Genomic DNA, 25,072 nt, shown 5'->3' with positions numbered 1-25,072 from the left:
TCTTCAGAAACTGGAGTTTGTCCCTGTCATCTGTATAGCACTAAGAAATTTAGAATTATAACTATGTGTAATACCAGCCACAGTCAGGAATCTCATTGCAGCTCTAAACCTATGATTTCTTCCTACATAACGTCAAAAAGAATATCAGTTAAATTAAATATAATTCAGTGCATTGGCTAAACACGTGAAATCAAAAGTGTTTGTCATTAAGCAATCATTTGCACAATTACTCCGATTTTCTATGAGATTCTTCATAATTCATTCTCTCTTCAAAAACTCCCCAGTTTGTCCCAGTCATGTGTATAGCACTAACAGGTTGTCTACTAGTAACGAAGATAACCAAAAAGTAACCAATTTAAGTAATTGGGAACAAAAGTAACGAAATGTAACGAATTTAAAAGATTCCAGTGCTCATGGATAACGAAATTATGCATATTGTTCAGTTTCACTTATTTAATCCTGGCACCACTGCCTAAGCTGTGGTGGTCAACAATTACATATGCGAGTCTAATACAGTCTTGAAGGCTAAGAAAGAAGTTAGTTGTGCGTTCATTGAAATGAAAATCAGAGAACTTGAGAAACAAGTATGATGGCAGATCGTAAGAGGACTGAAATGTGCGATTAATGTTTTTTCATTGCGCTTATGAGTTATTACTAAGTTGTGGTACCTAAAATGTAACTATCTTTTGTGTTACATTTTCGGTAGACACCCTGACTAAAAAATCTAGAATAGAAGTCTGTAGAGTATCACTTACAGTCAGGATTCACATTGCAGCCAATGAGTCTAGTGCATAATTTCACTGATGAGTCAGATGGTTGTAGGATAAGACCGAGAATTACGAACAATGTGCGACACTAAGAATTTTTTTAAACTTTGTTGTATAGTCATATTTATTCAGCAATGGATAATTTTTTAATTGATTCATTTTACGACACTATTCACTGCTATGGTTATCTAATATCTGAGTGAAATGAAGGTAATAATGCCAGCGAAAAGAAGTCCAGGGTCTAGCGCAGAAAGTTACTGTTGTGGGTTGAGGGGAAAAATCTCGGAAAAACTCCAACCAGGATTTGAATCTGGACCCACTCGTTTCATGATCAGACATGCTACCCATTACTCCACAGTGGTGGACAACAGCAATGGACAATGACGCTTGGGGAGCAGTATCTTTAATTCATGTTTCATGTTCACCTAAATGCAAACTCTATCACCACACATTGTAGTTATTTAACGTTGATATATCAACTTCTGGGTTGCAAATCTAGCTTTCAGGTATAGCTCCCTGTCAAGCTGATTTGAATAATTTCAAAGGAAAAATTGTTCCAGGGCCGGGTATCGAACCCGGGACCTTTGGCTAAACGCACCAACGCTCTACTAACTGAGCTACCCAGGAACTCTACTAGACACCGACTCAATAGAGTTTCTGGGTAGTTCAGTTAGTAGAGCGTTGATGCGTTTAGCCAAAAGTCCCGGGTTCGATACCCGGCTTCGGAACAATTTTTCCCTTGAAATTATTCAACTACTGGGTTATCTAGCGTCGTGGAATTGGTGATAGTGGAATGATATTTGGCGAGATGAGACAGAGGATTCGCCATAGATTACCTGACATTCGCCTTAGGGTTGAGGAAAACCTCGAAAAGAACCCAACCAGGTTATCAGTACAAGCGGGAATCGAACCTAATCCCGAGCGCACCTCCGGATCAGCAGGCAAACGCGCTACTGCCTGAGCTACACCAGTGATCATGACTTGAAAATGCGTTGGACAGCAGCAGTCAAAATGTTCATCCTCACCACAGACGAGGACTCGATACTTGATGCACAATAACTACTTGAAGCATCACCGTCTTCAAGACTTTCGATGGCGTCAACCTCCCCATCGTCATCAGAAAAGTTCTGGTCATACTTCGTCAACAACATAGCATCACAATCGCATCATCATTTTCTTCTAACAAAATTTTGCATACTTCACAATCGGGCAGATTTAGACCTACACCAGACATAGTTTAGTCGCTTATCAGACCGCAAAACAAAGGCAGTTAATTGCTGAAGTATTAGTGAAATCTTGCCGAAAAAATTAAGAACTGAACTAAAGACTGTCATAATCTGCCACTAGGTAGCATAAGAGTTAATTACGAGTGGTTTGTCCGCAATAAATTATAAACCACACAAAATGTCGTTTTGGTAATAGATGTAATTAAATCAATATTTCAGAAACTGAAAATTGTAGATTAGAAATATTTTACGGAGTGTCATTAACCTAAAATAAATTAAAGTCAAAAAGGGGGAATAAAAAAAACATTTTTTGAAGTAGATATGAACGATTTGTTTAATACGTAGGGTCAGTATTGACCCCACGGTAGTAGGAGGGTTAAGCAAATAAGAACTAAGATGTGTCCACAGTCGCTGCCAAAAAAACCAGCAGCCACCAAAAATGATTAATAATACAGATGGTCCTAAGGGCAGAAAACAAAGTGGCCGACCAGACAGATAGAAAGTTACAATTTGAATTCCTAATTACGAGTAGTTACAAATATAAGTAATTATCTCATACACAGTATTTCTACTTGGTATTTTTGAAAGCCAGTAACTCTGTATACAAACATGTTCGTTTCATTTTGTAAGGCATTAATGGGAAAAAGGTTCTGTTGTACATTGCCAAAGTAATCAAGGGAGAAATGAAACGTTGATTTATTGACCCTTTGTAAGTTGTGTATTGACCCAAGATATCCAAACATGCCTCAGATGAAAAATAAGAAGCATTATTCAAGAACTGTGTTGTGATAAACTAGAGACTCAGTCAGAAAATACGAAAAGAAGGTGCAGTCAGGAGCCAAATTTAAGCATTAATCTGTATTATAGCAATATCGAATAGAAACTGGCTGAAGTGACCCTTGACCTATTGTATTTGAATAATGACCCTGGTTGAAAATTAGATAATATTTACGTACAGTTTATGGATTATCATATGCTTGTTGATATTCTCTTAATTTATATTTACTCTGTCAGGGATTCTTCGAGGGAGCAGCAATGTCTAGAGGCCAGACTCTTGCCTCCGGAACTGTGGAAGATGAGGGAACCGAAGACTGGGGTGTTGATACAGAGCTTGGACTCGATGAAGATGTTGAGGAAAGCGAGCTGAGCACTGCTGCAGGCGACACAGGAGGTAAATTTGTAAAAAGGGAAAGTTTATCACTAGTGTTTTGTTTGAATGCATTGTGATATGAATGCGATTCTCTCTAACTATGCAAAATAAATAATGATAGTATTGCAAGTTCTTGGGATATCTGGACGAGAATAATATACAAACCTACCATGCTAACATTGGAAGATATTTGTGTCCCTTAAAAGTTCTTTCGCTTAAGTAATTCATGTCTTCAGATTATTACAATTAAACCACAATACAATAAATACAGTTCGAAACAAGAAGTTTACTACAGAGAGAAAAGAAAAGGTAGATGATTCCAGTGCTAAATATCTGTAACGCTCAGTTTCATTAACATACAAGACTGATTAATAATATTCCTGTAAGAAATAATTGCTCAAGCTTGATTGCAACATTTTAATTTTTCCCACCAGAAATTACAGTTACTTAAATTAAGCTGTGTGGTGCCCCACGTCATTTGTATTACTTAATCCTCCCTTTCTTGTTACTGATATAGTTTACATAGCTATATTTCTAAATCCTGTCATATGGAGGAGGAGCTTGAAGGCTACTTATTTCGGAATATAAAATATATACTCGTAAGTTACCATATATGCTTTCATGTATCAATTAACTAGGTTACCTTGTTGACTAGTTTCAGCCTGTGGGCTAGTCTCAGAACTGGGTGGTCTTCACATCTTCTAATTATGTTTCCTGTGGGGGTATGTTTGTGTAGTGTAATGTGGAGTCAAAAAGTGTGTGTGTTCTGAAATTAAGTTGTGTGTTGAGGATTTGATGTGTGTTCTTGTGTGCCTATATATTTCATATTGTTCTAGTGTGTGTAGTGTATGGTTTTTTGGTTGGAGATGTGGATGTATAATCAAGATGAGACAAGTCATATAATACACAAATACAAGTCCGCGCGAATTAAAGCCATAAAAACATCATGTCACATAAGCTTCAATCTTGAATGCCTAAACCAACAACTAACATTAAAATACGCACAAATCAACATAAAAAACACATCATACCCAGCACAAATGACAAAAACCGCAGTACAAAAAACATATATACAAAACAACATTAAACACGTACACAACAGAAAAAGTCAACATAACACAAATGCCTAAAAAGTACGTTTACAATTAGCACGCACTGTACATTACTTAGAACTTGAAGAGGTTATAACAGAAAGAAACAAAATAATAACAGAAATAAGCAGAAAATAAAAAAAGACACAACAACAAACTAGCAATGCTAAAGACACAACAAACAGCATGAAACACAAATTCCACCCAAGAATATTCAACACCACCAACATACCGGTAACACTCAACCACAATGAAACTAGACTCTAGAGTCGACGGTAATTCAGAAGGCGGTAGTCTGCTAGTGTTCGCGTCGAGAGAGACAGAGAGAGCAAAGCAGCATACAACATTGCCACATCGTACTTCACGCGCATGTGCAATACAAATAGCGCAGGAGAGAATTTAAATTATCAAAAGACAATAATGACCTTAGCCGTTGATTACTGTAAGCATGACACCAAACAAACTCTCTTTCCTTCATTAGCAATATTCTTTGCACGGTTCTCAATCCCAACCACATGGTCTGCAGTCGTTTCTTGCGCATTGGCAATGCAGCCAGCATCAAGATGGCCGGCAGCGTTCTGCTCATTAACGTTTTCAAAATAATTATACATCTTAAACACTGTTTTCCGCACCTGCCTGTGCAATACTTGTCTTGTTACAGTCTCTTTTTCCAGTTATTTATCTTACACACACAGTAAATGTTAGTTTTACTTATTCAATGTATTGAAACATTCACACGTAAACAAACGAACTCGGAAAGTACTTGTTATAGACTGATTCTGATTGGTTCTACTGTACAAGCTTGTGATGTCACATACCAGAAATGCTATGGCGCATATAGCAGCTGAACGCCTTCCGAAATGCCGTCTAGTCTAGATAAAAGATTGAAACACAACATACACCAAAACAACACAGGAACAAGACAACAAATACAAACTATCATAAATACAGAAACTGCAATACAAATACACAAAATCAACATCACGAATACATAAGACAAGACATAATAAGAAACATAAAATACCAATCAAAATTGGCGAAAACGTTTGTTTTTAAATCTGTGTAAATGTTATTATAACATGTTTTATTGTGTTTATGTTAAGTATTGACTGAATAGAACTCATTTTTCAATTAACATTGAACTTAACGGGACCAATATGCCTTTGAAAATAACAAATATTATATTCAAACCAAAGTCTTACCCATGGGACACCCAACATACTAGCAGAAATATTCTTACACAACATAGAACAGACATATATACTAAACAAAGACAACAACAAATACACAGACAACATCATATATTGGCACAGATATGTAGACGACATACTGATATTATACAAAGGAAACAAAAGACATTCAAAGCCTACATCAACACATAAAAAAATACACCCAAAGCTACACTACACATTAGAAATTGAAAGCAACACATCTATAAATTTCATAAACATCACAATAACAAAAGTTGACAACAAATACAGATTCAAAATCTACAGAAAACCCAGAACAATAACAACAACACATCAAAAATCACCCAACACAACACAAATAAGTTGCATTCCGGGCAATGGCACACAGACTACTCAACATACCAAAGAGCCAACAAGACTACAAAGAAGAGGAAACACAATCAAATACATAACACAAAAAACGGATATAACCCCAACATAGTAGAAAGCATAATAAGAAAGACAAAACAGAATTACAAAAAAACATAGGAATACAACACAAACACCAGAACACAAAAAAATACATCACACTAACATACGAAAACAAAAACACACACAAGATTGCAACCTCATTCGAGAAATTAAATTGCAAGATCGCATATAGAACACAAAACACTCTACAACAGCATCTCAACACACAAACAGCACAAACAAATACAACCACACAGGTGTATACAAACTCAAATGCATTACCTGCAACAACTTTTACATAGGACAGACAGGCAGATCATTTCAAACATGTTACACATCACAGCCATAAGCAATTCACAAAACACTTCCACATATGCAGATCACATCACAAACGCCAACCACACCTACAGCAACATAAACACAGACATGGAAATTCTACATTTCCAACCGAAAAACCAGAAACTAAACACATTAGGACAATATGAAATATACAGGCACACAAAAACACATCCGTATCAAATCCTCAACACACAACTCAATTTCAGAACACACACACTTTTTGACTCCACATTACACTACACAAACACACCCACAGGACACGCAATCAGAAGAAGTGAAGACCACCCAGTTCTGATGATGACTCACCAGCTGAAACTAGTCAACAAGGTAACCTAGTTAATTAATACGTGAAGGCATTATATACTTTATATTCCGAAGTGATATAGTGTTAAAAGTTGTGTAATCAAGATGTTTACTACTTATTTATATATATATATATATATATATATATATATATATATATATTTACTCATTTATTTATTTATTTACTTACTCATTTATTTATTTACTAGCCATACCCGTGCGCTTCTCTGCACCCATTAGAAATAAATATAAAGTAATTACATAATTAAAATAGGACATTTGATCCAGGGAACATTCGTGTTTGATAGAAGGATAAATCGTTTAATATGTTACTTAATTTAAATGCGATCATTTTAGTCCAGAGACCACTCATTTGGTGCAATGACAATTCCTTTAACATGTTTCTTAATTTTTATTATATGCAACCATAGTTTAATGAAGACTGACATCATTTAGATTTAATGTGTATATTTTATATTACTTGCTATATGTTTTCCTTGTTTTCTACATCTTCAGTAAATGGCGCTTAGCCCACTATGGTTCTGAACTCTTCAAATAACTTAAATAGTGATATGTAATTATATTTCTTTCTTTCGAAAATGTAAGAATTCACGATCCATTGCCATAGATTGAATAAATGTGTTTTTTCTTTCTACTCAAAAATTTTGTATTTTGCACATAGGAGTTATTGCAGGAACAACAACGCTATAATCTGAGGTGGTGGTGAAAATGTATTATATTGTTATTTTAAAAGTCTTGTATCCTAGCCTTAAATATCAGTTCTATCAAAATTTTGCATAGAATAAAACTTGTCGGAAATCATTTTAAACTTTTGTTATGTAACATTTTTCACAAAAAGCAATAATAAGCGAGATATTTCGATTTATTTAATTCAGTCCCCTTTAAATAAAGTACGGTATTTTGAATGCCACATAGCCTAAAATCTAAGTTAAAACGAACTTAATTTATATTTCAATTTTCATCGAAATCCGTTCAGCCATTATCGTGTGAAAAGGTAACAAACATCCAGACAAACAGACAGACAGACAGGTAGACATACAAACAAAAATTTAAAAAAAGCGATTTTCGGTCTCAGGATGAATAATTGTACATGTTAACACCAATTATTTTTGAGAAAGCGAAAATTACCACAAAAATTTCGGTTACAGATTTATTATTAGTATAGATTATATTATATTATATTATATTATATTATATTATATTATATTATATTATATTATATTATATTATATTATATTATATTGTGTTGTGTTGTATTATATCATATTATATTATATTATATTATATAAAAAGTGTGTTGATAACGGATGTACTCTGATAAGTAAGTTTTTAATTTGTGATGGGGGCTCTTGAATTTCAGGAGGAACAACTTTTACAACAGCGCAACATAATCTGCTTGGCTCATTACCCAATTTTTTTCCATTGCATGTATTGCATATGTATTTTAACACGATTCAATTGAGCATGGTTAAAATTTGGATTATAAAATAATGGAATGCCAAGTTAACGTACTATTACTGCATACTAAATCAGTACACTCTCGTTCGTTAATTATCTGAGATTAAAATGAATGTGTACATAAACGTTATTTTAAGAAATACAGGAAACTAATATAGGGGCAAATCGCAATATAGCGAACGTAGAAGCTCCGCCCACGACCCCTTCCATTTTTCCCCTACTAGCTCACCAGACACTTCCCCTACTGGCGTTCGCTATATTGCGATTTATCCATATACAGAATAACCTATCAAGTTTTCTGTGCATAAGAAGCTATTTTAATCTTACCTGTCCTCGATTCACTCAGAAGTTACTGTAATAACATTATAGCATTATGTCCATCTAGAGAAACTACACTTTCCAATGGTGAATTAATAATTAATTATACAAATCGGTTATTTAGCTTCCGATATTACTTCATACAAACACAGAAACATTCTCTGTAGGCTATTTTTGATAGCTTTCGTTTGTTGTTGTCCAATGCCCCTTATAGACGAAGTCATTTGTTTCTATTTCATTACAGCCCCTTAAGATGGCGTTATTATATTAATTTTAAAACTCATTTATCTCATTAAATATCAGTCCTATCAAAATTTTGCATAGAATAAAACTTATCGGAAATGATTTTTAAAGAAACTTTTGTTATGTAACATTTTTCATGAAAACTAATAATAAGGGAGATATTTCGATTTATTTAATTCAAGCCCCCTTATAATCCCCCTTTTAAATAAAATATTTTGAATGGCATATAGCCTAAATTCTGAGTTACAACTAACTTAATGTATATTCCAATTTTCATATAAATCGGTTCAGCCATTATCACGTGAAAAGGTAACAAACATCCAGACAGACATACAAACAAAGATTTCAAAAAAGCTATTTTCGGTTTCAGGATGGTTAATTATATGTGTTAGGACCAATTATTTTTGGAAAATCGAAAATTACCAGAAAAATTTCGGCTACAGATTTATTATTAGTATATATTTATCTATCTATCTATCTATCTATCTATCTATCTATCTATCTATCTATCTATCTATCTATCTATCTATCTATCTATCTATCTATCTATCTATCTATCTATCTATCTATCTATCTATCTATCTATCTATCTATCTATCTATCTATCTATCTATCTCTCTATCTATCTATCTATCTATCTATCTATCTATCTATCTATCTATCTATCTATCTATCTATCTATCTATCTATCTATCTATCTATCTATCTATCTATCTATCTATCTATCTATCTATCTATCTATCTATCTCTCTATCTGTCTGTCTGTCTGTCTGTCTGTCTGTCTGTCTACCTACTTATTCATTCATTCATTCATTCATTCATTCCTTCATTTATTCATTCATTCATTCCTTCACAGGAGGTGGTTGGGATGTAGGATGTGAGGATTTGGTTCTTCCTCCTGAACTAGAGAACACAATTACACAAGGAGTAGAAGATGATTATTTCATACCGCCAACAAAGGGTCCCTCGCAGGTTCAAGTGTGGGTGAGCAACACCAAACTTCCTGTGGATCATATCTTAGCTGGGTCGTTCGAATCTGCTTTTAGATTACTACATGAGCAAGTAAGTGACAAGGCTATGACTCACAATATTTTCAGAATGATTTTGTTACACTTTGGCAGATGACTTCTGTGGTGCCAACGTAGAACTTAAGTCCTTCTGATAATCGTCATGTTATTATTATTATTATTATTATTATTATTATTATTATTATTACATAAATGTTCTGTCCATGGGCAGCTCTTTCACTGCAAACTCAGCATTTTCCAATCTTTCCTATTTCCTGCCTTCCTCTTAGTCTCTGCATATGATCCACATATCTTAATGTCGTCTATCATCTGATATCTTCTTCTGCCCCGAACTCTTCTCCCGTTCACCATTCCTTCCAGTGCATCCTTCACTATGCAGTTTCTTCTCAGCCATTGACCCAACCAATTCCTTTTCCTCTTTCTGATCAGTTTGAACATCATTCTTTCTTCACCCACTCTTTCCAACACAACTTCACTTCTTATTCTGTCTGCCTACTTCACACGTTCCATTCTTCTCCATATCCACATTTCATATGCTTCTATTTGTTTCTCTTCATTTCGTCGTAATATCCGTGTTTCTGCTCCATACAATGCCACACTCCACACAAAGCACTTCACTAGTCTCTTCCTTAGTTCTTTTTCCAGAGGTCCGCAGAAGATGTTCCTTTTTTCTATTAAAAGCTTCCTTTGCCATTGCTATCCTTTTGACTTCCTGGCTGCAGCTCATGTTACTGCTTATAGTACATCCGAAGTATTTGACGCTGTCCACTTGCTTTACTGTCTCATTTAGAATTCGCAAGTTTACCTTCTTTATTTTTCTTGCGACAACCATGGCCTTCGTCTTGTTTGCATTTATCTTCATCCCATACTGCTCACAGTTGTCATTTAGCTTCTGTGGCATACTCCTTAGTATCGTCTCCTCTTCTGCCAACAATGCCATATCATCAGCAAATCTTATACTCGTTATTCTTCTTTCTCCTACTTTTACCCCTCCCACGCTCTGAAAACAGTTCTTCACCAAATCCTCCAAGTAGATGTTGAACAGGGTAGATGATAAAGGGCATCCTTGTCGTACTCATCTCCCTATTTCACTTCCTTCAGACATTTCTTCTCCTACCCTGATTTTGACTCGTTGTTTCATATATAGGTTACTGAACAGCCTCATGTGTTTCCAATCCACATTTATTTTCTTCAGGATGCCCATCAGTTTGTTCCAGTCCTCTCTGTGAAATGCCTTTTAAATCCACAAATACTATATGTTATGTTTTATTTAACGACGCTCGCAACTGCCGAGGTTATATCCACCAGTGTGCCGAAATTTTGTCCCGCAGCAGTTCTTTTACATGCCAGTAAATCTACTGACGTGAGCTTGTCGCATTTAAGCACACTTAAATGCCATCGTCCTGGCCCGAGATCGAACCCGCAACCTCGGGCATAGAAGGCCAGTGCTATACCAATTTGCCAACCTGGCCGACCACAAATACTATATACACTTCTCTATTCTTCTCTAGGTATCTTTCGCCAATTGTTCATAGTAGTCCAATTCCTTTTCTGAAACCAAACTGCTCTTCTTCCAACTGTCCTTCCATCTTGGAATATAAACGTCGATTCAATATTCCCAGGAGAATCTTCGCCGAGTGCAATATCAGGCTGATAGTCCTGAACTTCTTACATTTCTTGGCATTATCTTTCTTCAGTATTGGCAGCAACACCGTCTCTGTAAAAATCTTCAGGCCATTCGCCTTTCTCATATGTTTCGTTGCATAATGATAGAATTTCCTTCTTGTCTTCACTCAAGCATTTCACTAACTCAATGGGTATTCCATCAACTCCTGTTGCTTTCCCATTCTTCATTTCCCTAAGCACTAGTTCATCTTCTTCTCTTAAAATAGAAAATCCTTTTTCGTCTTCTAGGGCTAACTTATCTGGACGATTCCCTGACTCATATACTGTAACTTCTACATATGTGTTCAGTATTCCTTGTTTGTCTGTTATTTCATTTCCTATATCATTTCTATCAACCACATGGATTTTCTGTTCTTATTTGTGAAGTTCAGACATTTAACTTCACGGTAGGGATGCATTGTTTGTGTCAACTTTATTCATCTCTCCTACTGCTAAGCAGGTGTTTGTGTTTGTAATTTCCGAGAAGCGAAGCTGCCAGCAGATCTTTTTCCACTACGAAAATACTGAAGAGATTTTTGAGTCCAGCAATGTCCCAGCAAAGAGTTAGTCACATTGCTGTTACATATAGAATATGTCAGGATAGTGCTGAAAAGTTGGATTTAGACGGTGTTGTGACGAATTTATAGGGAGAAATGGAGTCAGGAGAAATACATTTGCTGTGCTGTATAATAGTGAGTTCGCGTTATATTTATTTCTATCTTAGAAAGGAATCAAGTTCCCAAGTTAAGAAAGTTTCATAATTATTACTTTCTATTTAATTATTAAAACTGGTTAGACTGAGACATCACATAGCTTGTAAATTTTTATTTCGAAATGTTTGTGCTTTTTAGGTATATATTTCTTGAACACCATCCTCTCCTTGAATAGTACAATAATTTAATCTACGGCGAAATGTTCATTTGGGTTATATAATTTAGAATAGAGGTCATTCAGTGAGTCTAACATAGTTCTCAATTTCCACAGTCTGTCATAGTTTTCGTCATTCCTGTCAGGCCCTTTTGTGTTGTCAGTGAAATGTAGAAAACAAAGTATATGCAAAAATAGGTTACGTCTCATTGTGTTGGTAAAGAATGAGATGTGAAACTGGTCAAGTATTGACCAGTAGTCTCTCAGTAAGTCCCGTACATCATCGCCCATTTAGATGATGATAGCCAAAAAGCGATAAATTTCGTGCTCAATAACATCAGAAAGAGACGTCATTCCTTTTTCTTTGTCTCCATGTACTGATGGTAGTAATGGTTTGTATCTACCACTAGCAGTTGAATAACAGACTTGCATATTTGTAGTGGGGTGACTATTATAACACAAAACGAAATCTTTGTCGAAGTCACGAGTTGCATTCGGCAATAAAATAGCCTAGCTTCAGAGAAATAGTGACAAGTTAGCATCTAAGAACACTTTGCCTAGAGACCACGACACATGGCAGGTTCAAGTCCAATACAACTGTAAACTATAAATCACAATATAATGATCGCATTCACTTAGAATGCAGCAAGGTTCATGATGCAATTGGCAAGGTTACATGATGAAATATGTTCCCACACACTATACAATAAATGTTAACTAATATTTCTTGACAGAAAAATAAATGGAAAGAAATAATTCAGATTATAGTAATGCGCACACTTTTGTAATGCTTTCAGAATTTTTACTTTCGAGAACATTGCATAGGTGTGGCATTTATTTGTTCCTATTAAAAGTACTGGTAGATCGTCAGCTCACTGTTTTAAATGCCCCGGCATTTGAAAATTAATTTAAATTCTGTTAGGCAGTGAAGGGAAAATAGCTTATCTCAACCTGACCATGGTACTTCTACTTAAATCTGTTTTTTAATTCATCAGATAAATATAGTTGATGATCAGAACTTATTAAATTAGATTTCTTCATGGGCTCATGTGAGAATATAAGCTTTGGCCACAAGCGTAGTCAAGGATAACGAGTGAGGTTATGCTCAGGCTTGGATAGAATTCCACTTTGGCTAGTTATTTGGTTGAGTTTTCCTTCAACTGTAGGGCGACTGGTGAATCCTCGGAGTAGTCTTGTTATAATACCATCCCACTATTACCAGTTCCATTGATGGTAGATTACTGTGCTGTTCATATAACATCATTAAAGTAACTGATTAAAAATAATTAAGTTTGTGAAAATTTGTGACATAGTATTGTTTCTTCTTTTTAGGTTGGTGTATTGGATTTCAAACCATATCAATTGTTTCTTCTTTTTAGGTTGGTGTATTGGATTTCAAACCATATCAATTGTTTCTTCTTTTTAGGTTGGTGTATTGGATTTCAAACCATATCACACTCTGTTTCTAAGCTTATATTCAAGTTCCCGTACATCGTACACTGCCTTTCCATCATTGTCACCACTGTATGGTTATCCTCATAGAAACTGGAAATATGCAGGTCCTAGAGGCGGAAAACCAGCCATTAGTCTCAAACTATCAGACCTGGTTCAGAGACTGCAGGTAATGCCAACTGAGGCAGAAAGTATTTCACAGTGTCATGTTTTGTATGTATGTATGTATATATGTATGTATTTATTTACACTGCAAGTGGGCATGCACCCGGTGGCAGTGGTATACACAATATAAACAATACACAATAAAGAAATGATAAGCAATACACAATACAATTATATAATACACAATAGGCCTACAATTTTATACACAATACAATAAGAATACACAATATAATTTCACACAATAATAATAAAACATAAATAATATACCTAATTTTACATTACAACCTACATTATTATGTATAGGCCCTACATAAGTTTCAATAGTCTTTCACTTTATTCTCATCTCACTCACTGTAGTGGCACTATGACGCATTTCACTGACACTTTAGCACACATTTCACTGACACTCTGTAACACATTTCACTGACACTATAGAACACATTTCATCGACGCTATAAATTATCACTGATCGGAACTATTCACTGCACTGTAAAACCATAACTTCACTGACTCACCTCGCTTCACTGATACAACAGTTCAAATAAGTCAAATAATTACACCCTTATGCATACTGTACTTATAAGCAGAACTACATTTAAACTAAACACTATTAATACTTTATTGCACATCCTTTGTAACTGCAATGGTTTGTTAATGTTTAAACACGAAATAGATTTTGAAAGATATATCTATTTAAAGAGAGGTAAAAATTTAAAGTACATTATCTTACTTACTTACAAATGGCTTTAAAGAACTCGGAGGTTCTTTGTCATCCTCACAAAAGTCTACCATCGGTCCCTATCTGAACAGTCCAGTCCCTGGCATCATATCCCACCTCCTTCAAATCTATTTTAATAGTGTCCTCCCATCTATGTCTCGACCTCCTCAAAGGCCTTTTTCCCACAGGTCTTCTGACTAACACACTATATGCATTTCTGGATTCATCCATACATGCTACATGCCCTGCTCATCTCAAATGTCTGGATTGGATTTAATGTTCGTAAAGTATCTCCAAAATCCTGATTAAAGTATTTGGTCTGGTATGTTCAAATGGAATCTGAAGAATCAGGTACAGCCATGAATTATATACCTTGTATGATGATGTGACATTATCAACTTACATACACATCAGGATATTTCAATGGATTGGACACCTAGTTAGAATGGAAGAGGAACGAATATCAAAGAAAGTTCTGGAAGGACACTTTGGAGGGAAGCGATTGGTTGGAAAACCCAGAACCCGATGGGAATACATGGTTGGAAAGGACACTGTGATCCTGTTCCATATAAAGAACTGGAAAGCAGTTGGGGAGGCGATGGCCCAAAAACGAGCCGAAGCTTCATTGATTCATTGAAATATCTCCGATTTTCAATAAGTTTGCGGACATGCCAGATGTTTAATCCACATCTACACTGTGAATGATAATTTACTCTAGGAGTTTGCTTAGTTATAACAATGTAATTGTAATAGATATAACAATGCAGTGCATGTTGTTTGAAAGAGAAAGTTTCAAGTATTGTTGTGTCATACTCTGATACAACAAAATGTCCATGCGACCTTGAATGCAAAAGAAACTGAAGTTATGGCTGCAATCAGAATGTGGACAGGAGCTCAGAAGGCTTCCTGTCTTCTAAGGGCCAACTAATTATTAAAGTGCAGCCACATTTTCCTGCTAGATTTCACGAGATTGCACCTACAAATAAAGCAATATGCCAGTGGTACCTACAGTTCGAGAACAAGGAATGTCTGTGCATACTGAAATGCCCTTGGTGATCGGGTCCAAGTGAGGAAACAGTCGATCGAGTGAGAGATGCCTTTCAACACAGTCCCATGAAATCAATCAGGCATGCTAGTCAGGAATTACAAATCCCACACAAGACAGTGTGATGTATCTTGCATTGCTCCCTTCAAACCCTAAACAAAAATATATAAATCTTCAATTAATACCTAATTATTGTATTATGTTCATGTGTATTTACTACTTGATTTTTTTATTGCTTCCAGTATACGTCAAGAAATTTTCTCTCACCATTAGCTTATTTCAAATGATAAACATGAAGATAGAAATCTTAAAATAATAATTTCATTATTGTAGGAAATACTTTAATTCCAGCTTCATAGCATATTTGAAGCTGTGTTCAAAGAGAGATGTAGTAACTTAATCTGCAATGTACCGATATGTTTTTTTTTTACAGGTTTGTTACCAGCTAACAACTGCAGGGAAATTTAGTGAGGCAATAGAGAAATTACATGCCCTGGTCATCAGCATTCCTCTGTTAGTGCTGAAAACACGCCAGGAGATAACAGAGGCCCAGCAGCTGCTTATCATCTGCAGAGAATATATTTTAGGTACATATCTGGAATAAAAGTACCTTCTATAAGCTAGAGCAATAAACATGACAGATGTTAGAACCCTCTTAGAGAAAAGATCTTTTTCACTCATTTTTAAGTCTGGATAGAATCCATATTATTTTAGAAATTCTGGAAAGGAAAATGTCTAGTTTTAAACATTAAATGCACAACTTTCTACTCCATATTGAGTTGCTCTACCGAATGAGCTGTTTTTTTTTTTTTTTTTTTTTTTTTTTTTGTTACTGGAACACAATACTCATACATTTTAATAATTTCTCTTCATAGTGTAAGATTGCTAATATGTTAATGACTTGAAATCGGTATTTATTCGTGCATTGGCCTCATCTTTTCATGCAAATTATTATACTCTGGAACATGGATGGTGCCGTTACATGAAGCACACTAACATTTCACAAAAATCGCCATTTTAATAATTAGTACTAGTATACATCTGTAATTGAATATTTCTGTATTGTAAGGATGATAGTTGGTGTTCCATGGCATAATAAATACTTTTAAAAATATCTTCATCCACATTATTACACTTCAACTTCAACAGATTTGCCACTGTGTGCATATTTGCATAAGAAGTAGTGCAAAAAATTGATGTAGTCTGCTGACCAACTTAGACTATTTACTGACAAAATGCAGTATCAAAATTTTCATGGCTGTCAAACTTAGCTTGTGATTAAAGAGCAAGCTTGAAGAAATCATTTTTGATCACAAATTTATTTCCACCTTAAGCGCTCAGAAAATTAGAATAATTAAAAATTAAATCATAAGCAATATAAATATAAGTTGCACAAATTAGTTCTAAAATGTGTTTGTATCGTGAATTTAATGTGGTATGTTCAGTCACTTTCGCTTTTGCCATCAGTCTAATTAATCTTCTGCAGCATTGTCACTGTCACTCTATCAGTCTCGTCTTTCATTCATTCATTCATTCATTCATTCATTCATTTATTTTATTTCATAGATCTTACATGAGCAATGAAGCTTTAAGATGTGGAACATGTCAACATTTTACAATATTACAATTACAATTTTTACAAATTTTTATAGTTTTACAATTTAGTAATTTTCTACAATTTTTTTACATTTGTTTACTTTTTTTTTTTTTTTTTTTGGCGAGATGTAGTGAGATGCACCATTGTCACCTTTTCTCTCGTTAACAGTCACATTTTCTGCAGCATTGTCACTGTCACTCTATCAGTCTCGTCTTATGCACCATTGTCACCTTTTCTCTCGTTAACAGTCACATTTTCTGCAGCATTGTCACTGTCACTCTATCAGTCTCGTCTTATGCACCATTGTCACCTTTTCTCTCGTTAACAGTCACATTTTCTGCAGCATTGTCACTGTCACTCTATCAGTCTCGTCTTATGCACCATTGTCACCTTTTCTCTCGTTAACAGTCACATTTTCTGCAGCATTGTCACTGTCACTCTATCAGTCTCGTCTTATGCACCATTGTCACCTTTTCTCTCGTTAACAGTCACATTTTCTGCAGCATTGTCACTGTTACTCTATCAGTCTCGTCTTCTGCAGCATTGTCACCTTTTCTCTCGTTAACAGTCACATTTTCTGCAGCATTGTCACTGTCACTCTATCAATCTCGTCTTCTGCACCATTGTCACTTTCGCTTTAGCTAGCTGACAGTCTTATTTTCTGTAGCATTATTACTATCGCTCTAGCTGCAAGTTTCATCTCCTGCACCATTTTCACTTCCACTTTAGCTAGCTTCTGTAGCATTATCACTTTCGCTCTAGCTGCCAGTCTCATGTCCTGCGCCATCGTCACTCTCACTTTAGCTCACAGTCTTATTTTCTGTAGCATTGTCACTTTCGCTTTAGCTGCCAGTCTCATGTCCTGCGCCATCGCCACTCTCACTTTAGCTCACAGTGTTATTTTCTGTGGCATTGTCGCTTTCGCTTTAGCTGCCAGTCTCATGTCCTGCACCATCATCATTTTCGCTTTAGTTTCTGTAGCATTATTACTTTCACTCTAGCTATCAGTCTCGTCTTCTGCACCGCCACTTCTCCTCTTGCTTGCTTATTAGTCTCATCTCCTGCACGGTCCAATTGAAATTTATTACATTATAGTTAGCTTATCGGAAAACCAAAACAAGATGAAATTGTTAAATGCTAGTCAAGCAAAATTAGTATGCATACAAGATAAGCATAGACGGTCCAATTGAAATTTATTACATTATCACTTTTGCTTTAGCTGCCAGTCTTATTTTCTGTAGAAATATTACTTTCACTCTAGCTATCAGTCTTGTCTTCTGCACCGTCACTTCTGCTCTTGCTATCAGTCTCGTCTCCTGCACCATTGTCACTTTGGCTTTAGCTAGCTGAGAGTCTTATTTTCTATAGCATTATCATTTTTGCTCTAGCTGCCAGACTCATCTCCTGTACCATCGTCACTTTCGCTCTTGCTATCAATTTTATTATCAGTCTCATCTTCAGCATTGTTGTCACTTTTGCTCTTGCTATGAGTTTCTCCTTATACAGTGTTGTCCATTAATCAGCTACAGACTAGATCATGTTCAGTTCCATTGAGGGCATTCGAAATGATTGCCACTTGAAACGTTCTCTTATTGTATCTGCATAATTATCAGCCCAGAATTTATGAATCCAGCAGTGGAATTCACCAGAAAATTAATTCGACTTTTCTTCATATTTTTCCGATAACTTCCACTATGGCAGTTGAATCCACTTGATGAAACCTCTTGATCTAAGCTTATTTTCTGCTATTGTTATTGATTGATAATGGTGTCGTCGAAAAAGTTTTCTGAACGGCCTATTTATTACAGTGTCCTGGGTCTGCACATTTTGATCACCCAGCAGGATAGGACAACTATGTCGAATCTCTGGTTTCACCTTGTTCATAAGGTGGTCCTGGAAACTGTTGGGAAACCAACGTCAACTTCTGTCATAGTAGGCCACCAGAGCTTGTAGTCCATACTATATTTATCCAGTCTACTACCAAATCGTCCATCCCTTTTCCGCGGCTCATTGTTTAGCACCTCTTATCATATGTGTAAATGCTTGAAAATGTTCTTTAATTTTTTAATAAGACTGTCGAAAATTGTCAAGATTTGGCCTTTAAAATTTCTATCATCAGTAGCATGAAATAAGTCGGTCAACTTTTGTACTGTGTATATTTGAACTGTCATGACTTTCTTCTTCTTCGTCCGGAGTAGAATTGCTTTTAATATGAAATGCTTTATCTTTAAGTGCACTTTTTATTTTTTGTAATTTCTAATGCGGGTAACGTTTTTGAGTGAGTTTCCTTTCCTTAATGGGAGATTCCCCTAATGATACCAAGCTTTCATTGACAATAGATAAGTGAGCCCTTTCCTTAGCTTCTTTTACAGAACCCGTAGTAGCAGACGAGTCTGTATCACTACTTTCTGAACTTTCATGGGATTTGGGTTCAGGAAGACTTTGAGAATTATTCCCCGGTACACACAGGTCACTAGTTACATGCTCAGAGTTAGGAAGTTTTGAAATTTTTGCTCGACAAGTATCACAGACTTTCAGTTGTGACGATAAAACTATATTCTCCAACTTCAATTTCACTAACATAGCATTTGTCACACAGCACAAAGACTTTCTTTTTTTATATTTGTGACTTTTTTTTCGTTGAATGGGTTAAGACACGCACCATACTCGTGTCTTTTTGCGTCACTCATGATGCACGATATTGGATTCACAAGTATTCCGTAAAATCCCAGCTAATGATATTTAAACTGAACAGATTGTTCTCCATGGACAACACATGAAAGACTGAGGTTTATTAGTTCCTTCACTCCCTCCCTTCTTCCAAGAGAAAGGTAAATATACACTACTATAAATAAATCAGTAGGCATTCCACTCCCTTTTATGCCGGTCACGTAACATAAACAGTTGCTGGATGATAAGCAACCAAGTGGCTGAGCATTACTTCTGCAGCAGTGTATCTCATATAAACATTTATTTCACATACTTGTAAAAAAAACCCACTTTTAAACTTGGGTGGCCATTAGAACAAACATCAAGAAATATTCTAGTATTTTTCATACATTTTTAACATATTGGGTTAACTTAATGTTTCCTAAATTAATCATCTTAAATTCAGTTATCCTGAACTTCAATTGCATTTGAAATAATTATATAGTTTGAAATCCCACATTTTAAGCTTCAAAATGAGCTATGAATTAAACCTGTATGATTTACAGATTCGGAGGTACTTGTTTTTGTAGAACACCGCAAGTGGTCAATGTCTATAAATTTGACTGTGAATAATTTTGTAAGAAGTTATGTTACATCAAAATTAACATCGTGAGGTTACTTCCTTTGATGTAGGAAATGTATAAAATAAGTTTGAACTTTTTGATTTCTAAATGTTTCATTTAATGTAGAATGAAATTATATACATTATCACAATGTTGGCATTTTTTTTAGTCTCCTGCTCTGAATAGACTTTTGTGGAATTTCAGGACTCAAAATGGAGACTGCAAGGAAGGAGTTGCCTAAAGTCACTTTGGAAGACCAGAAGCAATTGTGTGAAATGGCTGCTTATTTGACGCATTGTAAGCTACAGCCTGTCCACCTGATTCTCTCTCTTCGCACAGCTCTGAACTTGTTTTTCAAGTTGAAGAATTACAAAACAGCAGCATCATTTGCACAGCGCCTCTTGGAGCAAGGACCGCGTCAAGAAGTGGCACAGCAGGCACGGATGATATTGCAGGTGATATTTCAAATACATGATAAATTAAGATTTAATGAAGAGATTTAAAATACATAGCTTGGCTGTAATGATTTAAAAATTGTAATATTTTTTTTAACTTTCTAGTGAATGCAAACTATGTTTAAGATAATTTTGTCACATAGGTACAATAAGGACATGGTGAGTAAGAAATGTGAGCACTTCGTTTACAGTTGTGTATGAGTGCAGTGAAAATATGAAACTGCAATGCTAGAATAGTACATTATGCAACGAGCCTATAATGAAGGTAATTAAGAAGTGAGTATGGATATTTATGAAACGAGCGTACGCGAGTTTCATAATTTTCATACGAGCTTCTTAATTACCATTATAGGCGAGTTTCATACGACTTTTTATGCTGGACCATATTTCTAACTTGATATTATTAATTTTAATTGTATCTGACTTTCAGCAATGTTCCGTATGTTGTGAGATGTGCGTAGACGCGAAAGTATTGATTTTTTCCGAGGAACAGATGTCCACATTGACCTTGCTAGGCCATAAGAACCTAGAGAGATAACATTGAAATTAAATTAGACATTGAAAAACGAGATGACAAATTGAATTTATTTGAATATTATTTACAATTAACGCTAATTATTATAGTAACAGAACATAACCTTCTGCGACAGTATTGGATTTCCAGCCTCCGTGACTTTTCGCTAATTCTCTTTCGATTGCATATCCGAGAATAATCGATACTTGCGGTTTTATAACGGTAGAAAGCTGACCTGTCATTGGCTGAATAGTTGTAACCTGAGTCGTCATTGGCTGAAAGACCTGACCTTTAATGAGTAGGTGTACTTTAATGACATGCATTAAAGGTCTGCTACCAGGTGTATAATTACTATGTTTCGGCATGGTCGAGCATAAATTTATTTTTTCTACAGTTCAACATTAGTTTTATGTATTGCTACCCTGCAGTGAATTTATTTCGATTTTATTATTGGAGTTGTTTTGTTTCTGTGTCTGATTTTATGTCGTGTTTGTTGTCTCTAAATTAAGCAATTTTATATATTCGTTTTAAATTGTGAAAGTAGGGGAGACTGTTGTACCTTCAGCATAGTGTACCTTTGAACATTTTTTGTTTTTTAATTTTTGCTGCTATCTCGAGGACTCAAAATTAAGTAGATTGTAGAGAAAGCCGCTAAGTAGCTCTGGTCGTAGTTTCAGTTTGATTTATTGCAAAGTGTGAGTTCCGTGGACAAAATAAGTTTTTTTAGTACCAAAAGTAAAGATTTCGTTCATTGATGTATGTTTTCTAACACAAAACCAGATTGCATTTGTTAATATCTTTCAAGTATGGTGTGTTCCCTATCATCTAGTGAGTAATAACATATTTTAATTTCCATGATTTATTTGACTCTCTAGTTTTCAGAGCCATATTTGTTTAAACGTGCACCCTCTTGTACCTTTGAACACAAAACATCTTGTACCATGGAATATGTTCCAAATTACACGATACTATCGGTTTTTGTTTTTCTTTTATTTTAAGGTCATGTCACGAAGTAAGTCTGGAATTAAAGAGGTCCCCAATTGATTCAGATGTCTTGAAGAAAGCTGTTGAAGCAGTTATGCTTCTCCAGGAAATAAAATCTAAATCAGAGAAGCCTGCTCTGGTTTATGATTGAAAATACATTTTAAATATGATTTTCAGTTTTTACAGCTATATTCCCACCTATATTCCATGTGTTCCAACTTACAAGGGGGTATGTTCCAAGGTACATGATCCTGTTGTACCTTTGAACACATTACATATCCCTACATTTTATTTATTCCATCCTTAATAGATCTGTGAAACAGGAAAATACATACAGGAAGTTGTAAAGGAATCTTCAATAATTATTTCAAGCATTTTTTCATTAAAAAAATTTCATTTCCCGAAATTAAAAAAAAATAAAATGTGAAAAGTGTTTAAAGGTATAACAGTCTCCCCTACTACAAGATTTTATGAAAATCAGGTTTACATTCCTACGTGTTTGTTTTGTTTCTGAATTTAAATTTAGATATGAAAGTGGCAATAAAGAAAAGCTATCTTTATGATGCTAGAAGCAATTTCTCCTTAAAATGGATCAAAACTATTTCTCGATAAGATGGAAACTACTTGTGATCTTCAATTTTCAGAGAAAGATGTGCAGTTCTCTGAAAAAAATATTGTTTAAAAGTAAAATTTTTTTATAAACTTTTACAAATTTTCCAGTATATTTGCAATATAATTGCCAAGACAAAGATGTGGTTTCAGCTTATTGGACGCTATAGGATACTAGTACTTATTTTATTAAAGCCTTTGTAATGTATTTCTTGCAAAGATTTGATTGATTCCAAAGCATTTCATAACTGTATCATTAAGTCTCTACGAGAACAAAATTGTTAAATTAAGTTAAATCTAGAATAGTCTACAAATTGCAAATAACATCAGCACATAATGGTGTTATAAAAATTTACATTAGCAAGCTTGTAAAAGATTGGGAAGATTGTATAAATATAGGTACAATTGCATAGAATTACTATTTAATGCTTTTTTTTTTTGTATACATATGAAAATGTAAAATTACAAAATAATGAAAATTAATTTTACAAATTACAAAATAATGAAAATGAATTTTACATGTACTTTAAATTATGTGTTTTATGTCAAAATTATGGAAGATATGGCAAAACTCAAAATTACAGTACCAGTATCTCAGTAAAAATTTCTGTTAGTTAATAAACTGTAGACTAGTGTATTGCAGATTCAGGACGGGGAAAAGGTGTTGAGATGTATAGTGAAGTAACAGTCGCCAACCGTTGGATTGCAAACAAGAAAGGATTTTCGACTAGTGAATGGATATCTAGCCTGAAAATGACAGCAATTTAGCAGCTGTTCGTTCTGTTCCCGGCAGATCTTTCGACGGTACCCGGTGCAGACATGGCTGCCCGGAGATTGAAACTTTAGCACACGTCTTGGGATTCTGTGAACAGGGATTGCTCTTGAGGAACTCTAGACATCATCTTGTAAGATCCAAAATTGCTGCCGCATTAAGAAATAAGGGCTGGATAGTAGAAGAAGAAATCTCCTGTCTAGCTGAAAATGGGTCAACGAGACGAGTAGATATTTTAGTGTACATGCTGACACTAAACAGGGCATCATTGTGGACCCCACGATACGTTTTGAAGTAGAATGTCATCAGTGAGCCGAGGTTCACCTTGAGAAGAAGTCGTTCTATGAGCCTACAGTCAACTATTTCAAGCTGAAATATGCCTTAATTCATGTTGAAGTACTCGGCTTGCTCATAGGTGCTCGAGGGACTATACCAGCTTTTTTCGAATAATTTCGACGGCAGTTTGCTCTGCCAACATCTCTGAGGGATGACATTGTGTTAAAAAAATCGTGCCAAATCCTAATTAATCACATGGTGCCACATTAATAGCAATTGTAATTTTTCACGCCCTTTTCTTTGTTTCCCTTCTTTAAAATTTAATATCTATGTTTACATATGTATAATAATTTTTTTTGAGGATATACTGAGTCCGTAAGGGCTACCCTCAATGGGAGGCAGTTTACTATTATTATAAGTTTAACATTTAACGTAAGAATATTTTAACATAATGTAAGTGCCCCAAGGCTATAGTTTGTAGTAGATGACAGCTGCTATGGTCGCCAAGCGAGCCATAACCCTCTCATAGTAGCCAGTGACCTTGACAAGACTGTTACTTTATAACATTCTCATTCACAGCTATTACAAAAAATTCAAGTTAATAATATTAAATCTACTGTACTAAGAACAGCAATCTGTTATTTAATTATGCTATATGAATATTAGATTATTTAGTGTTTATGGAATTGATGATAATGAGATGCAGTTTGGTGGGATGAGGTTAAGGACTCCATGGGATTACCTGATATTCGCCTTACAGTTTGGAAAAACCTCTGAAAAAACTCAAAGAGGTAATCAGTCCAAGAGAACCGGACCCATATCCAGGCACAGTTCCAGATCAGCAGGCAAACATGCTGCTGCCTGTTCTGTACTGGTGACCATTTAATTGTTCCCAATGGTTATCCCATAATGGAGGTTCACTCATTGGCTAAAAATTAGTTATTTCACTTAAATCATTAATTTTAGGTAAAATTGATAATAAGCTTTTCACTTCTAATCAGCTTCAGAAACTATCTCTAATGCAGTTAATTAATTTTGCCCCCTTCCACGTTCACCGCCATATCTTATTTCATTTAGCACATATGTTAAAGCATTTC

At 35.1% G+C, this 25,072-nt stretch overlaps 1 protein-coding gene across 2 annotated transcripts in view; it reads left to right on the top strand.

The window, feature by feature from the left end:
* LOC138710228 (coatomer subunit alpha-like) overlaps window positions 1-25,072 on the top strand; it is an 82,348-nt gene that overhangs the window by 55,171 nt on the left and 2,105 nt on the right. For both annotated transcript variants that reach the window (XM_069840899.1, XM_069840900.1), the window contains exons 14-18: window positions 3,008-3,164; window positions 9,413-9,618; window positions 13,543-13,737; window positions 15,930-16,083; window positions 20,570-20,820. In XM_069840899.1, the coding sequence (XP_069697000.1) occupies window positions 3,008-3,164; window positions 9,413-9,618; window positions 13,543-13,737; window positions 15,930-16,083; window positions 20,570-20,820 (963 nt within the window). The remainder of the gene's footprint in view (window positions 1-3,007; window positions 3,165-9,412; window positions 9,619-13,542; window positions 13,738-15,929; window positions 16,084-20,569; window positions 20,821-25,072) is intronic.

Source organism: Periplaneta americana, chromosome 12 (genome assembly GCF_040183065.1).
Source record: "Periplaneta americana isolate PAMFEO1 chromosome 12, P.americana_PAMFEO1_priV1, whole genome shotgun sequence".
Taxonomy (NCBI): domain Eukaryota; kingdom Metazoa; phylum Arthropoda; class Insecta; order Blattodea; family Blattidae; genus Periplaneta; species Periplaneta americana.
The sequence above is the reverse complement of the archived record's forward strand: the minus strand, read 5'-3'. Positions and strand labels throughout refer to the sequence as shown.